General features: G+C 35.1%; 1 protein-coding gene across 2 annotated transcripts in view; it reads right to left on the minus strand.

The window, feature by feature from the left end:
- Positions 1-816: 816 nt before the first annotated feature.
- rab11fip2 (RAB11 family interacting protein 2 (class I)) overlaps positions 817-17,501 on the minus strand; it is a 38,579-nt gene continuing 21,894 nt past the window's right edge. For both annotated transcript variants that reach the window (XM_088635470.1, XM_088635471.1), the window contains exons 5-7: positions 14,801-14,891; positions 9,750-9,970; positions 817-3,860 (exon numbers count right to left, since the gene is read on the minus strand). In XM_088635470.1, the coding sequence (XP_088491596.1) occupies positions 3,812-3,860; positions 9,750-9,970; positions 14,801-14,891 (361 nt within the window). In that variant the 3' untranslated portion in view covers positions 817-3,811. The remainder of the gene's footprint in view (positions 3,861-9,749; positions 9,971-14,800; positions 14,892-17,501) is intronic.

Consider the following 17,501-nt stretch of genomic DNA (forward strand, 5'->3'; position numbering starts at 1 on the left):
GGTAAACTCCAAATATTTTGTGATGTGAAGGGGGTGAATACTTTAACAAGGCTCTGTATATGCACTGTCTGTTGCAGTACTTGTGAGGGCTTCTAAAATGATTTGCTTTAGCGCATACATACATTACACATCCTATGACTTCTAATGGTATGTTTTTACACTGGGACCCTAGACACAAATAAAAGTGCTAATGACCAGAAAAGGAATATCTATGTTGTGCGTGTGGGAGGGGATATGCATTTCACTGCATTTTCATGTTCTCAATCAATTTTTAAATTGACTGCACACTGTATATTTGTTTTGACAGAGGAGTAAAACTGAGAACACTTCTTCTGACCAAAGTCTGTTCATTTTCAGAGATTTCCTCCTCCTCTCAGTTCGGACAGTACATCTGTGCCAGTTTTTTCTATCTCCAATGTCCAAGATATTACAGCACGTTTTTAAAAATACAGATGCAAACGTTTAGTTTTACAAAAATACTGCGGTAGGGTAACAAGATTAAACAGTATAGTCAGCATCACTGTCAAGTACTGCAATTGACCTTTAATCAAAAAAATGAAAAATTGACAAGGATCAATTGCACTCACGTAGCACAACCACCTATACCTGGGTCTATGAATACTTACTGTAGTCTAGATCACTATAAAACTACTATAGAACACTATAGAACTGCACTGCAGAAACAAATGCAACTCTTACAGCTTCACAAGAGTAGTTTTCTGCATTAATGTTTAGAAAAGGCATATCACTATCAAACCTATGGAGGAACTTGAAATGATGACACGACAAAAGGAAGTACAATAAACAGGTCTTGAGTTTTTTGTGCTTCATTAAGTACAGTGTTTATTTTAAAGAGCAATACAATCATTTTTGTTGTGTATTAATATCATTATTGCATAAATCATACCTTTAACATGTCTTTATACTGTAGGTATCACCCATTCCTTAAATATTCTGTAAGTAAAGTTTCAATATCTCTGAGAATCTTCTTAAATTTTTTTCAACACTTCCATGCTGCATGCTAAGTATTTGACCGTACTGAATTTTGCATTTTGAAAACAAAAAAACAGACCCTTCAAAATCCCATATGTTCTATTATGGAAAAAAAAAACTATTGCGTTTATTAATTGCTGAACTACTTTCTTTCAGTTCTCCAAAATAACTTTCAAGCAAATCTGGTGAAAAAGTTGGATGTACAGTAGCTGACAGTGTTAGACAGCTGGTGATGCCATGAAAAAAAAACATCAGGTCTTCTTTAGAAGACACTTTACACACCAACCATTTGTAAAGAAGAATGTATTCCACTGAGAACTCTGTTCATTTGTTTTCTTGAAATAACAGATATTTATAGTATCATATGATATTTATTTATTTTCTTCTAATCCATCGTTGTTATAATAGTGTAAAATACTATGTTCAAAAGCCGTTCTTCATTCTCATAACATGGGTACTGTACATTTTTTATATCTTGATGATATCCCAAATGTCTAAGATTTTTGCACACCAGTGAAGTTGGCAGTGATACGTGCAGCAAAAGAGTAATGACCAAAACTGTCCCTGGGTGACCACTCTTTCATGAAGTCAGTATTGTCATTCTTAAGAACATCAGAATCCCATAATATTTCCACTGCTTTATTTTTACTTATTTTATCCTTTGCACACTCCCAAAGACTTCACTTGGCATATCAACTTTTCTCACAATTTTGGTACGACAGAATGCCTGTCTGCTTTGGATAGCTGGAATTCTTCAGAGATAATGAAATGAGAAACACCTGAAGCAGAAAATGAAGCAAAAATATCTTTGGAAAGAATCTTTAGTGACAAGATATGGACAAAGAGCTACAGCATAGCTGCTAAATCAGGAGTTGTTGCTCCTAAACCCTCTGTGTAATACATGAAGCTGGAGAGCCTTTATGAACACATACTGTACATGCTTTGCAGACAAACACGAGTATAGCAATACATTTGATCCTGTTTATTAAAACACTGGATTCCGCTGGGAAGTTATCTGGGAAGTTTGCCTGTATGGTGTCCTGTAGTTGTACAAAAGGAACAAAAGGAACAGTTTACATCCCTTTTCTACTATTTTCTGTCAGCTTGGATAAACCATGAAATAAAGTAGTTTTAATTAATCATTTCCAAAGTCACTTTATTGTGACCTTCACTTTCCTACCCTTCACTGTGATTCTTCTATCTTACATCCCACGGCCCTTTTAAAACGTACTAATTTGTAGTTAATTGTGAGATCAAGCTCAACTTTTTATCAGAAATCAACAGAGCATTCCAACTTCAATTAGTTGGGAGGTGATTTTTTCCATCTAAAAATACCTTTTTAGAACTATTTATTTATACTATTTTACAGTATTTCAATTATTTATTTTAGAAAGCTGTTAAAACTAGAATAAGCAAACATAGCATCAAAGAAACTACTGCTGATAAAATCTAAAACATGGAAGAGAGATGGTAAGATGGCAAGTGATATTTCTGGAGTACAGCTACACAACTAATTTTACTCTACTTTGAGTTAGGAGTCTTGTGCATTCACATATACCAAATATATACCAACCCCCCATTATGAAAATGTTTTTACCCAGAGTAAGAAAATACTTCTCAGCCACAATCCACAACAGGACAAACCCTTCAGGACACTGTGTCAGAAATTCAGGAATACTGTACATGCTAGGCACTCCGTAAGGAGTAAGTTACAGATACAACCAGTATCTATCTGTCAAACAGGTAGTTGAATATCCGGTGTTTTATTTTTGAATGAATTATAACTTTATTACTTCTCTCATGCCCTAATATGTACAGCAGAAGCATTATCACCATGTAGCTAGATCTGATAAGATCTCACAAGCTAAGCAAGTTTAGGCCTAGTTAGAGAGATCTCCTAAGAATGGAGGTGGCAACAGGTTGTTGTTGTAAGTAGTGTTGGTAAACCAGTAGGTGGTACCCCTCTCTCTGCACTAGACTTCCTAAACCAATTTCTTTGTATGGTGACTGGGGACACTGTACTGTAGGAAGTCCTGTCTCTTGGATGAGACATTAAGCTGTGATTATGTGGTTATTGAAGATCCTATGAGATTGCTTGTAACAGCAGAGGTGTCAGCCCTTAAGTCCTGGCTAAATTCCACTCTGGGGTTGTGTAATATCACTTTCCTACAGTAACTCCCTTAATTAAATTAGTAAGGTTATTTCTAATTTCACCTGCCCTGCCTGCAGTGCGTACAAGGGGGTGCTGTACTTCAGTGGTGGATAAAGTATGTGGAAAATGCTCTGGGACTCTCAAGAATGAAAATCACCATACAAAACCAAGGATTTATTACATTATTAATTTGCACACTTCATACAGAAGGGTAAATACTTTTTTTTGACTACATAACTACAGAATGCTATGAAAAATATTTCAAACACAAGAGATTAAAGTACCATTTCCAGTTGCATTAAGAAAGTGTGAAGCAGTTATACATTATATACCTGTAAGTGCAAGTGGAAAAAAGTCAGACAGGGAACTACATGTCAAATGCCTCTGAGACTTCAATAGGAAAACCACTAACGGCTAACATCTTGGAACAAACAATTATAGAATTGCTCAAATTGTATGAAAAACATCCTAGGATGCAACCTACAGCACACACTAGACCTTACACAGAACTACTGATGTTACTTGAAGATGGGAAAATGAAGAAAGAAAGCGAGAGGTGGTACTGTACTGTATGTGATTACGGGCTGCTTTTATCTAATTAAATTAGGCAGTTGTGGACATACTTGCCCAATCAATGTGATACAATCTTGTGTCATGTTTAACTTCTTATTCGTTTTTTCCCATTCTTCTCAGCCTGACCAGTCGGACAGCTTTTCTAAAAAAAAAAAAACAAGTCTGTTTTTATCTCCCTCAAAAGCTGAGGAAACATCTAGTAATGCCACACTCACTACTGAACAGCAGTGGACCACAATTCTGCGACAGGAAGCAGATCATTCAACAAAAGAAAACAAATTGAATATATATAGTACATATTAAAAAAAACAAAATGCATAGGTCTTGGAAATGTTAATAAGGAAAACTTGATTTTGTCAAGTAAAATGAAAGTCTACAAAATGACTTCAATCCAGTTATTTGAAAAACTGTAATCAAGTCATTTGCACCTTTCTCACAATCTTCACTATCTTTAGGTCCAACTACAGTCTATTTTTCTTTTAGGTTTTGAATTTTCCCTAATACACAGTTAAATTGTAATGACAATAATCACAATTTATAGTTTGAGAAATGCATATGTATCCTCTTACCAATCACCACGAAATAGTTACTTTAATTTGTGTGTACATACATCTTACTTTTCCATACATTTACTGTGATAAGACAAAACATATAAAAATATATAGTAATATTGTTAAAGAACAAAAGAACTCAGATTTCAATCTAGGAATAGACAAAGTGTCAGAAATATATTCCTATATACAGAGAAAGAAATATATGTACGAATGTTTATCTTGCTGTACCTAATATAAGAATGTCAGGAATTTAACAGTAGTATGTTATGACTGAATTCAGCCTCTCTTTTAGCCCAAAAGTACAAATTCCTTGAAGGATTTTTTAGTCAGCGTTTTCAAGAAGCAGGAAGTCAACAGCTTGCTTCACTGGCAAAGTCTGAGAGACTGCCTGCTTTATTTAATTGATATATAAGCATTTTCAACATGTTATGTCAACTTCACAGGTTTAAATTTATGACCGCAAAATGGAGACATGTTGCCGTTACATGCGATCCAATTAAACCTTCAAACCACCAATGTTTGCCAGTAGCACTTTTTGTGGTTACATTTTTTAAACCTATTTTCCAAGGATTTAAAAGAGCAAATAATTTCTTCTCTACTTTTTGGAAAGGAAGCATGACTAAAACAGCATTCTATTTCACTCTGACTTCACTACACTTCTTGAGAGATAAGTTTATATTTTTTAATTGCATGTGGAGATGCATTTCCTCTATTGCTTTTTCAGTAATAAGGAACTATAATTTGCTGTGTTTTGTGTAGTTTCAATAGATTAAAAGATACTAGTGATATACTGTATATTGGACAACCCATATTGGGCACCTTATCTGGAGTGAATTACAGATCCCCTCCAAATCAATTTTGCTAGTGTATGAAGTCCAGATTCGAATTCTTTTCAAAATAGAAGACTTTTTGTTTAAATACAGCTGTTTTAACAATAGTTTTTTCCTTCTATTTGTAAAGCATCAAATGCTATACGGGGAAGAACTTTGTTGAAAGTAGTTAACAAAAAAGATTAGGAAATCAGTGCATGTTTTATTTTTCTTTTCTAAGCACCAGGAAAGCTCGCTCAATCATGAGTGAATTGTCAAACATATAGATTCTGGTAATGTACAGTATGATGGGCCAGAAGAATAAAACAAACCTAGCAAGCAAATACTCAGTCTTGTAAAACAACCGTCTCACGGCAGATTAAATATGATATCAAAGGTCAATGTTGTTTTCAACAGACCTGCCTTATTTAATGGTAAATATTTAAAGACAAAACCCACTTCTTTCCCCACTTCTGTTCCATAACCATGCAGACCTTGTCCACTGTAAATTATTGTAAAATTTTTAGTGATATGTACTTGTATTTTTTTTCTCTTACTTTTTAATGTTTCAAATGGGAACTTTCTCTGTGCATCAGTAATGATATGTTTGTGTTTTAGATTTTGAGGGAGATTACATGCACCTGCACTTCAGACAGGAACAGAGAGATAACGCTATTATATACAATTAGTGTCACCCATAGGCCTTGCATTGTGTGGCCTGGGAAATGGACTCCACTGGGTTAAAACAGAAACAAACTCTGGGAATTCAAGTAACCTCTAGATATACAACGAGTGTCTTGTGAGAATGTTATGCTAATGAGAGATAATACATTGTTTTTTCAAGCAGCTCTACTGACAGTGTTATAAACTTTAATAAACATCTGTTTTTCCTGTCAACATCTGCTGTTTGTCAAGGTGTTTTTCATTCTGATGGCTTTGGTGAGAAAAAGTAAACCACAATATTTTTTAGTGTATTAAAAAACACATTCCACTATGTTGGCCAACAATATCTGTGCATAAACGTATGAGTTAGAAATAGCAAGATAATACAATTTATGGTTTTAAGATATTAAAAATGTAAATTAAAAATAATAGATTATATAGTGCTGGAAGACTCAGATATGATTGAGTTTTCAAGTAAATACATTATATTTTCACAATAACCAAAGTGCATCAATGAAAAGATAGTCTCCTTAACCCTAAAAAAAGAAAAATCCACTTTTCCTGTTGAGGAAAGTGGCTTGATAAAATTGTATTTCTAAGCTTAAAAAACTTTGAACTGTTGAAATATTCTGCATCAGTACACTTGCAAAGTAACTTTACCATTTACTGTACCTATACAGTTACCAGCATTCAAGTTAAAATAAATTGCTTCTTTATGTGGACACATCTGGGGGCACTCCATTAAGTCACTTACAGTAAGTTACTGTAAGTAAAATTTGTTTTAATTTATTTCTTGCCAACCCCCTCAATTTCCTATTCTCTCACCTGTACAAAAACCTCACTCGTCCCCTCTGTTCATCTCCCTTTCCTCTGCACTTTTAAGATTTTTCTGATGAAAATGAAAACCTACACTTCCACAGAACTTAACCACAGAGCTCTCTACAACACAGAGAGCAAGTAAAGATGAGTATGTCGGATATTGTAACATCCTAAGACAGGATTTCAGCTCATCCAGTCATGGCTTTGTCTTGTCATTTGCTTATTGGAGATTTCAGGGTTACTTGTAAGAAGAACTTCAGCGAATGTGCCCAAGACTTCGGAGCTTGCCGAAGACAGCTGAAGCACATACCCATGGGCAGAACGTTTGCACGTTAACTCACACACAGTTCACATTGCAAAGTCATTGGATCACAAAGATGTTAAATTTGGAACCTTCATTGAGCTTAATTTTAATATCGTAAAGCAAAATATAGTAAGTATATGCAAAACACAGCACTAGATAAAATGTACACCTTGTTGTTACCTCATTTAATACCTACCTACCTCTGTAACTTATGCAAGTATTTTTCAGGACGTAATATAAGATTAATTACTTCTTATTTGATAGATGTGAAGTTCCTAGAGCTCTGCTACTGATCAGCACTGGCTCTAATAAGAAACTAGCCATCAAGAATATTCAAGCGTAAATAAAGTAGGATATATATTTAAAAAAAATTAAAATTAATTCTTTGAACAAACATGTATTGGAAATATATTGTTTGTAAATTACACATCACCGAATGTCACCTTACAACATTGTGGGGTGTGATTAAAAGTAATACTTTAAACTTACACTCTGTGGAAGGACATTAAGTCAAAACTGCACCAGTGTAATACACAATTTAAACCAGCCATCCTGCTTCAACTGACATGAAACTAAAAATGTTATCTACATTAGACTAAAGCTTCAAAAGTAGTGGTGTACAGAGCTGTATGTCCTGCTTGGCAAGGTGCATAACATTTTTTAATTTCCCCACTTTTATGTAATAAGTATAAACCAAAACCTGGAACTACTGAATTACCCTCTATCAGTCTAATTTAATTTCTCCATTGAACATCAGTGAAATTATATGTTTTTCTTTCAAACTACTTAATTAAAAAATACTCTGCACTCTTAAAAACAAAACTTAATGATGTGTCAATTTTCCAGTACCTGCCACAATCCATTAACGTAATAGAGCTGGAGTACCTCAATAATGATTTAAGACAGTGTCACTGTCTCATGTAACAGATTTAACTCTTAAGCTCTTATTTCTAAAAGTACCACACAGTAAGGGCACATAATAGTTATATTAAAATACATTTATAGTTTAAAACAGCTAATTTTAAGCAACTGTTGCCTAAAAAGTTATTTCAAGCAGCTTTTTTTTTTGCTTGCTTGGTATTTGTAATGGAAGGTGCAACATCAACACTTCAACTGCGAGCCCCATTGAAAGAGCCAGGTAGTGTCTTATCTCAACCAAAGGCTGAGAAGGGAGGTAGCTCAAACATTTCTCAATCTCAATCTATTTCTTTACACTAACATGGAGTACTTTGGAACAAGTAAAGGTTTATTCCATGCTTAAAAGAAAAAGACGCAATGTTTTGGGTGTGGAGCCTTTTCAGGTGTGAAGAAGCTAAAGAAGGCTCTACAGCCGACACATTATCTCTTTTCTTTTCGGTATGGAATAAACTTTTACCTGTTCCTTTGCAGCCTACGCATGCTGACATGCAGTAGCTACCTACATGGAGTACTTTGGAGTACTTATTTATCTATTTTTTTATTTTTACATTCTCAATGTTCAGAAAGAGTGATATTAAGAAAAGTACCCTGTAAATGGGATTTCACCAGATATGTTGTCTTTTCTGCTAATCAATGCTTTTAGTTGTCTTTTCTGCTAATCAATGTTTTTATTATATACACACTTAATAGTACCCTTAGCCAATCAACAAAAGTAAACAAAAACTCTTCTGAATCCTGTTTGTAAACTGTAAACTGTTTCAAAGATACATTGGCTGTTTTCCAACCCTTTCTTCTGTTCCTCTTTTTGTTGGCTTTAAATGCAAATCGCATAAACAACCTTGTAGCAAAATGTAAGAATTCTGGTAAATATATGTCAAAATGTGTAAGACTAAGCACAACATTCCAAAGTGTTAACTATGGGTATTAGTTAACACAACTGAAAGACATACACACTGACACATGGTCTCTGATTATTACTGCCTTGGCTTTTTAAAGACTACTTAATACTACAAACATTTTTAAATGATATATCAGTTTTAGTATAAACAGCATGTAAGTATACTGGTAGTGTTCAAAAGCCCTAGTTTTTTCAACACTGACCTATTTTTAAGCACAGAAAGAGGACTCTAAGAACCTGCTCACGAAAATAATCTTTGTGACTTGATTCTTTTGTGTGCTTATTTAAATTAAAAAAAATAAAGGAATGCATCAGTGGCTGAAACAAACAACGATATGGAGTTGCTCCACACCAGTCCTGGTTTTCCTATTCAACAGCAGAGAAATTTTCATGGATACAAAAGCAAGATTATTTTTAACCATTTATAATTGTCGGAATTTTAAATCAGTGAAGCTATTTAAAAATCTCACAGTTTTAATTGCAAAAACTAATTCAAATCATTCATTGTTCACAATGAGAGGCGACACTGCCCTGCTCTGCAAAGTAATGTACGGTAATTAGTGACATCAGAATTCAGTCCTCTAATCTCCTTACAATGTATACTGTAAGTATAGATTTTATATATATTGACTGCTAATACTTTTTCATACCATGGGAGAACAGATGCTTTGTCAGCGATTACCACTTTAAACTGCTTGAGATCTCCAAAGGTCAGATTTCTAAGACTTCCTCTGGGTTACTATGATTTACAAAGAATTAAAGCTGTCATTTCACACACTCCTCACACTACTATCATTGACAGTGATGACAATGAAAGGACAGCAGTTAAAACCAACTGTATGTTAAGAAAAGATGCAATTGCCTGTTTCATGATTGTGATACTCATGGCTCCTAATGCAAGAGTTCCTTTATAAACCTTTCTGCCTTGTACAGTACATTGGTTTGCAAATCGTGTGACCACCAAGTAGACTGAACTTTTTTTTTTTGTCTTGAATCAAACAAAAACTCATACAATGGTTCGGTATATTACACCCTTAGAAACCTAGCTTTTGTTCTGCTGATTTACTTTTTGGAGAATTTCCCTGCTTTTTTGGTAGGCTCATAGGGCTTGCGCAGAATGCTGGGAGTTTCCTCCATGACCCTAACAAGCAGGTCATCGATATAGTCCTCCAGCTCCCGGATGTGGGCATCTTTTTTCTTCACTACTTCCTTCTGCTTGATTAGCTCCTGGACCACCTCCTCAAAAGACAGGTTGCTGTATGAGTGTACACTGGCTGGGGTTTCTTCCTGCAGTTTGAAGACAAAAACAGATGTATCTGTTATATTCTTCAATAAGTGTTAAGATTCCTAAACACACTAATGGAGCACATCCTGTATTTGGCCCTATAGAAAGCAGATTATGGAAGATTTGTAAACAGGAAAAATATTCAAATCAATATCTTATACAAACAGTTGCAGATAATTACCTTGGTGAATTTAAGTAGTTATAAATTAGACTCTTACATTAGTGGAAAGTAATAAGTCTCCTATAAGAAAAAGAATAACTATACAGAAATGTACACAACTTCTTAAAAGTTGGACCTATATCGGACCATATGTAAGATATGACTTTCTGAAGTTCTCCATGTGAAAGTTGGAAATCTGCACAGGTCAGGAATGTGACTACAGTTTTTTTTCCAGTGTGTTCATGTTAAAGAGATGGTTCTCTTTATTTTCAAAACAGTATTCATGCAGTCAGGCTCATGAAATCCTCCACCATTTAATTTGTCATTTAAATCTTAGAATACAATTGCACAAAACAGTACCACCCCATAAATGACCTGACCTTCAAGCAATGAACAGACACATAGTGCTATTAAGACTGTATACTTCAGATTTATTTTTTTTCCCAAGGGAAAGGGATGATGAAGTTCTCACTCCCAAACTTACTGGACTGATAAAAAAATAAAATAAAGATCATTATTCTTTATTTAGAGGAACATCTGGGAGCAATATTCTGTACAAAAGAAACCTTTCAGAACTCATTAGGAAGGACAAGAGAGTTTAGAACTGCTTAAAACATTTTAATTAGGTAGAGTTATCATTCCTGTTGAGAACATACTCCAGTTAACTTGCATTGTTACTTTATTTCAATCTGTAATACAACTACATGGCGTAAACAGATTATGCTCTAATACAAGGACATTAAAGCAATCACCTAAAACATAAACACAGAACAGCAGCAACAACAAGTTAAATAACACACAGCTTAAAAAAGTCAGACAAGCAGGACGGGTGAGGGAGATTTGGTAAGGGAATTTCTCATAACTATGGATATATTCTTTTGTCAGTTAAGAGAGGGACTATTACTCTAGCTATTGCCTAGACATATCTGTGCAGAAGGCTCAAAGAGATGGATGTGTTGACTAACTCCTGACACAAAAAGGTTCACAAAACCCAATTTACCTTGCCATCATCTTCACCAAGTTAGGGGATTTTTCAAAACAAAGACAAAAAGGAACACAAGAATAATTCAAGGCCAATGGCACATCGGTGTTGTATGGCTTAAAGTGCTAAAAGCTTTCTGCATGGAGAGCAATCAAAAGCTTTTCTGTTATACATCCATTCAACGAGCTTTGGAAAATTACTTTAAGACGCGTCTGTGTAAATTTTGATAGCATGAATAATTTCAGATCTGCTTCGAGATGACAAACAACATTCTATAGGATTCAAACATGCATTAAGTACCACAAAGGAAAACATATTTTGTATATTCTTTGCCACAAATGAAAAAAAAACAGTTGTCACATATAACATTCTGAGTTGCATAAGAGCTACTGACCAAACAGTCACCTGAATGAAAACTGTAATGCATATGATATAGGTGAGGACAAAATAACAAAGTCATATTAAATAAATTGACAAAGAGGTTCCCAACGTATTTGCAAAAGTTGAACTAAATATTCACCATACAGTAAAACATGCAATATTGACTGGTGTCTTATAAAAAGGATCTATGGAAAAGAAAGAAAAAGGAGAGGGAGAAGAAGAGATAAGGTGAACACTTGGCATTCTCCAGTTGTCTCATTATTGCTCTAATGAGGAACTTTGCTCTGGGAATATTAGACCAGCTACTTTCACATCTCCTGCCATCCTCCCTCCAGTGCTTAATTAGGCCTTTAAGCACTCAGGCTGCCTTTTCAGCTGGCCATTGCTTTGCACACTGTAACAGATGTTGGCACTGACTCACAGGAGGCCCTCAGAAGACCTGGAGATTATGACCTTTATCCAGACTAAAAGTCACTTCAGGGGCTAATAATGAGAAGATACAAGTAAAATTGTCTATATCATCTGCATCATTTACACTCTGTCAGGGGATTTTTTCCCTTAGAAAAAAATACTAATGGCGTAAATAGCAATTATTTTGAAGTTTAAAAAACTAACACCTTTAGCATAACAATAATTGCCATTAAAGATACTTAGTGTTACAGACGCATTGAAGCACAAAAGCAATTTTTTTTTCTTTCTCTTTTCCACTTTTAAATTCTTAAATAAGGCAATTTACACGTCACATTTCACCAACGAGCTCCAATTATGAAGAAGTACGGGATAATAAATCCCATGACCTGGAGGAGTACAATAATAACTTTACACAGTCTGTAATTATGAGCAGATCAAAGACAATGGCCATTGTTTTCAACTGTTAATTAGATAATGGCGCACTTATAGCAGAATGTCAAAGATGATTCAGCTAGGGGATCCAGCAATCAATTTCTGATGTTTAACAAGCCAAAGAAAGTATCCAATTAAAAGTGAGCAGTGTTTTAAACAGCTGTTTTGCTTAAGTGATTAAAAAACATAATAATGTACTTTATCTGGCATCTGAAGCTCTTGTTTGTGGCTGTAAAAGGCATCTCACAACATCATTCTAGACAGCTTTAATTAGTCGTGGAAGATTTTCATTGCTTCCTACAAAAGAGGGCAATGAAAATTCTCTGATTTTATGCTCCGTTTTCTGCTGGAAACATGAGGCCTGGGAAAGTTGTTTTGATCAGATCCAAGTGCATCCAGCATAGGATTTGTCTGATGTTTTTCTCTGGATGTATCCTTTGTCAACTGCATTTTTTAAGAAGCATTCTAAATCCTTATATCTTGAAACATAAATTAATTGTCTCTGACGATCAGTTTTCCAAATCCTCAGCTTCTTAAAATAGGTGCAGCTGCTTATTTCGCACAGCTGTAGGTTACTGTTACTGTAGGTTTTAAAAGGTGTATTGGTTTTAATTGCAAATTATCAGAATTTTTCCACACTTACAAACAAGAGGATAATTACCTGATACAAAAGAAGGTCTGGGATTTTCACATTCTTTCTGTTCAGTGTAAAGTGCAAAGCCAAATTCTGTCAGGAATGAAAGGTCATGTACTGATTCTATTTTTAGAAATGTTTGTGCCAAGAAAAGACTCAAAAATGTTCTCGACAGTATGGATATTATCAAAGAACTGATACTGAATTGATGCAAGAAGTTAGTGTGAGCACTTTAAAAGGAAACTACAATACTATTTTTTATATCCTGGGGTTGGAAAAAGTTGGCATTTCAAATTACAACAAAAGTCAAATGTACACAGTAACGTGTACCTCCAATTTACATCACAAAATAGACTACATTTCCAGATTAGTGCAGCGCCATATTCTGCAATTCAGAACGAGGCAACAAAACTTCTGGTGAAGCAGCCTCATTACATTGTAAACAAGCAGACATAAAAACATCTCTTTTAGTCCAATAGAAATACTGCCCTCACCTTTTGCTAACAAATACTACTTACTACTTACTAACTCTGCATGAAGATCATATTGGAACATTTTTCAAAATGCCATCTGCACAACCTGCACTTATTCGCTCGAACGTCGCATTACATTAGTCATTACAGTGACTAGTGAGCAGAAATTTGTGCGAACTCTCACTCTCGGGTTTGCGACAACATGGTGACTTAAAGACTTTCACAAAGTTCACGCTTTTGTGCTGAATTCGATATTTGTCATTTTTTTTCTATACTGTCAATTTATTTACTTTGTTACCAAGAATTAATAACAGGTCTGAGAACTAATTTCTCAGTTCCGTTTTAAATGATCCATGCTAGGAAACCCTTCATTTATTGTAAAAACTGAAGCAAAACAATTTTTTGGAAAAAGACTGCAGCAATAGGAACTATTTTAAATCTCACCTTAAAAATGGCAAAAATATAAAACCTTGTGCAGGATGTATAATGAACGTTAAGCACACAGAACTGTCAGATGATGACATGCAAGGCCAAAAACCTGTTCATCTATAACTCTGGTACCCGATATCTTAGCCTGATACCTTGACATTTACTATTGTCCAATAAGAAGGCTTGATTTAGAAAAGAAAAGATAACCAGTTACTGTACATTATATGCAATTTATAGGGTTCCAAAGTGGCTCTTCTGAAGTCTAGGCTTGGAAAGTAGGATGGGCCCTGAAGCCTAGAGCTTACCAGTCATTTTCCATATAAGCCTCAAGTAAATTGTGAAAAGGAGATAAAATAGTGGCAAAACAAACAAACAGAGGAGAGCTGGCGATGGGGTACTCCCAGCTGGTAGACAAATGGTTTTCTGTTTTACTTTTATGCTAATCATTGTAAGGCATAATTAGAATTTAACAGTAACATTGGCTATTAAACTGTTTTTATGTTCTATTTACAGTAAATGGTTAGACTTGTTTCATGTCACCAGAAAGTAGGAGCAGCATGCCAAAAAGGTCATTTTTATATAGTTTTTCCACTGTTACTGTAGAATGCACACTGTGATTTTGGGCTGTATATGTTACATTTCAACAACTCTCACCCTTAACAGCACAGTATTCTAGAGCTGAGGCATTAAATTAACTACTAAACAAAACATCTTATGGAAAAATAGAAAGTTTGATGAGTTTAAAGTAAAAACAAAAGTAAAGAAAAGTGTAATGTCCTTTTTGTGTGATACATTACATAGTTTATATCCTCAGGGTTATTTAGTGGCAAACAATTGATGTAACTGCAGGACAGAGCAATTCCAAAATAATTAGTATTATCTTAATAAATCAGTTCATTTGCACCCATTAAATTACATGTACTTTCTTACTTTTTTCTTGGCTTGATTTCCTTTCTTGTTCGGTGACATGTGTTTGTTTGGACTGATGTCTTCACTGCTCATAGGCTTCTTTAAATTGGAGCTGCATAAAAAATAAAGAAAATAAATTACACAGAATTTACAAACAAAACTTGTTTGGGAATTTGTAAGATAATTTTACGCATTCACTTTTATTGGTGATCATCCTCAGCAGCTCTAATTGTGCTGCATCTATTGCTATACAGTATGTGGCATTGCATGATTAAGGGAAAAGAGATGCTTATGAAAATCGAAAGTTACAACAACTTTCATAATACATAATGCTAAAATAATGCTGAACTTAGACAGTTTCACAGCTTCTTCTATCTGCTGTGATGTCTCTCAGTCCCACATAGGTGGATATGCCAATCCAAGTTTCCCTTAATAGGAAGAAACCAAAGAAATCTAATACCAAAATGATCTGGGGCACAGTTTTTCTGTACTCCTCCCTCTATTGATCTTGGTGCACTAATTCAGACTCATTAACATGAATTCAATTCATTTCAATTTCATTCCATTCCTACTGCCTGAGAGGGAACATAAGTTTGGAACTTCTTTCTCTTAATAACAATAACCCACTGTAGAAAGCGAGATATTATCATCACTATTTCTATTAGCAATGCTTAATTTTACTTCATTTAACTGTGGTGATTTTCTACCGTTGCACATAAACCCTCATATATCAGTGCTCTCTGGTTTTACTATTATAAAATAGGCCCTTTCATTCTTACATGCAAAGAAAAAACCTGATCCAGATTCTAGGTCAGCCTGTTCTTGGCAAGAAATCATTTAAACTGTGTTTCCCAGAGTGCTCTTTCTTTAGCTTTTTCTACAGTTTCACATGCATATATCATGAACACTCAAAATCCTTCCTCTCCACAGGTGAAAAGACATGCACCGTATAGGAATAGCCAAACTCAAGCCAGCTCATGAGCAAGCTCAAACGAAACAAGAGGGAGTTCGGGTTACAAGGAAGGTCACAGCTGCAGAAGCTAAAAGAGAAGGTGGTCCATGAAGCAGGTCCTGGCAAATTCTCATTATCCCAGGCTGTAACAATGATCTGAGAGGCAGTGGCCTACTCCCTGTAGAAGGCAGTTCAATGAGAGACCTCTTTCATCATGCATTGTGTGAACTCTGAAGACAGGAGACCTCCCTCTCAGTTCACCTCTTAATGTTTGCATTGATGTGTCAAAGATGTGACGGACTGCCTCATTCATGGGTCAAGCCTTTTCTTTTCTTTTATTCTATTTGATCTCCCGCAGAGGGGAAAAAATGAGTTAAGTGGACTGGATCAAATTAGCTCTGGAGAAAACCGAGAACGTTTCCACTCAAGGAAGTGTGGCGACAATTTGTAATGTCTTTTCAATGGAAAAAGTGCCATTCCCATGTCAGACAAGCTATTGGATACACTTGTGTGACACAGAGCTTTCCGTGCTCATGAGAATATGAGGGCAGGTAGCTCATAGCTCGGGGGCAGGGAAAAAGATCCCATCTCATAACATCCTGGGTACCATACTACTTAAAGAAGTGATTAACAGCTAGTATGAATGTACACATGCTTGCTTTAAGATCAGGACGTATACATTTATTTTGAAGATGTTTTACAATATTCTTTATCCTTTGGAATCAAATATGAATACCCATAGTAAATTGTATGTTTACAAAACTGTTTGCAGCTCCCAGTAAGTTAGTCCAAATGACAGAATCGTGCAATCAGTGGCAAGGAAAGTTGTTTCACCGTGTGTCCTGTAACCATTATAGTTAGCAAGTGTTAGAAACACTGATTTTCAATCGAGAACTTTAATCAGAAAAACAGCCCTGATTAAAAGCCAGTCACTTGCTTATTAATGGAATGCCATGACATTATGAAATACAAACATGTGTGAAGAGAAAGGGTAGTATCTGCCATTCTTATCTGAGCAAGAAAGATTTGTCATACACGGACACGCCGAGTTCTCTAGCTCAAACTAATATTCCAATAAAACAGTAAAAAGACGATCTTCAGAAAAACCAGTAAAGCAGCCAAATTTCTTCTCAATAATTGAATTCAGTAATAATTCCATTTTATGGTTTTTCTATAACTTGGAAGTTTCTTGTAGCTATACAGTACAAGAGCTAAGTTAATTCCTTTAAAATGTACCAAATACAAGAGTAACCATGGAGCACATTTTCCTTATTCCGATTCAGTTTTGATTTTGGCATTATTTATAATTTATGCATGAAAAGATTAGTTCTAAAGTCAGTCCATGTAATCTCTGAAGGTAGGGTTCTTTATATGAAATACAGTCAGAACAGGCCGACAAGCCAATGGCAGGTCTTTCACAATCAATAATTGTTACAGGAGGGAAAAACGGAAGGAAACCTACAGTACAGTACATTGCCATAACTAATACTGTATACTTGTATGTTTCTAATATCAGAGTGTTGTTACATACAAGTCTTAGTTTCTCACAGAACACAAAAAAATGTAAGGCTTCAGTCTAGTATCAAGCTTTTCCACAAATGGTATTCAACAGCACATTTGCTACCTTGCTTTTTAGTCAACCTCAGCATTAACCTATGTGGTTTCCAAATCATCTCCAACATCTATCTCCATGTCTGATGACATTGAGAAGAACTCATTAATTGACTGGCCTGTATCTCTGTGGATCTTGTTAATTACCTTACGTCTTCC

The sequence above is a fragment of the Lepisosteus platostomus genome, chromosome 6 (assembly GCF_059453375.1).
Source record: "Lepisosteus platostomus isolate fLepPlt1 chromosome 6, fLepPlt1.hap1, whole genome shotgun sequence".
NCBI lineage: Eukaryota > Metazoa > Chordata > Actinopteri > Semionotiformes > Lepisosteidae > Lepisosteus > Lepisosteus platostomus.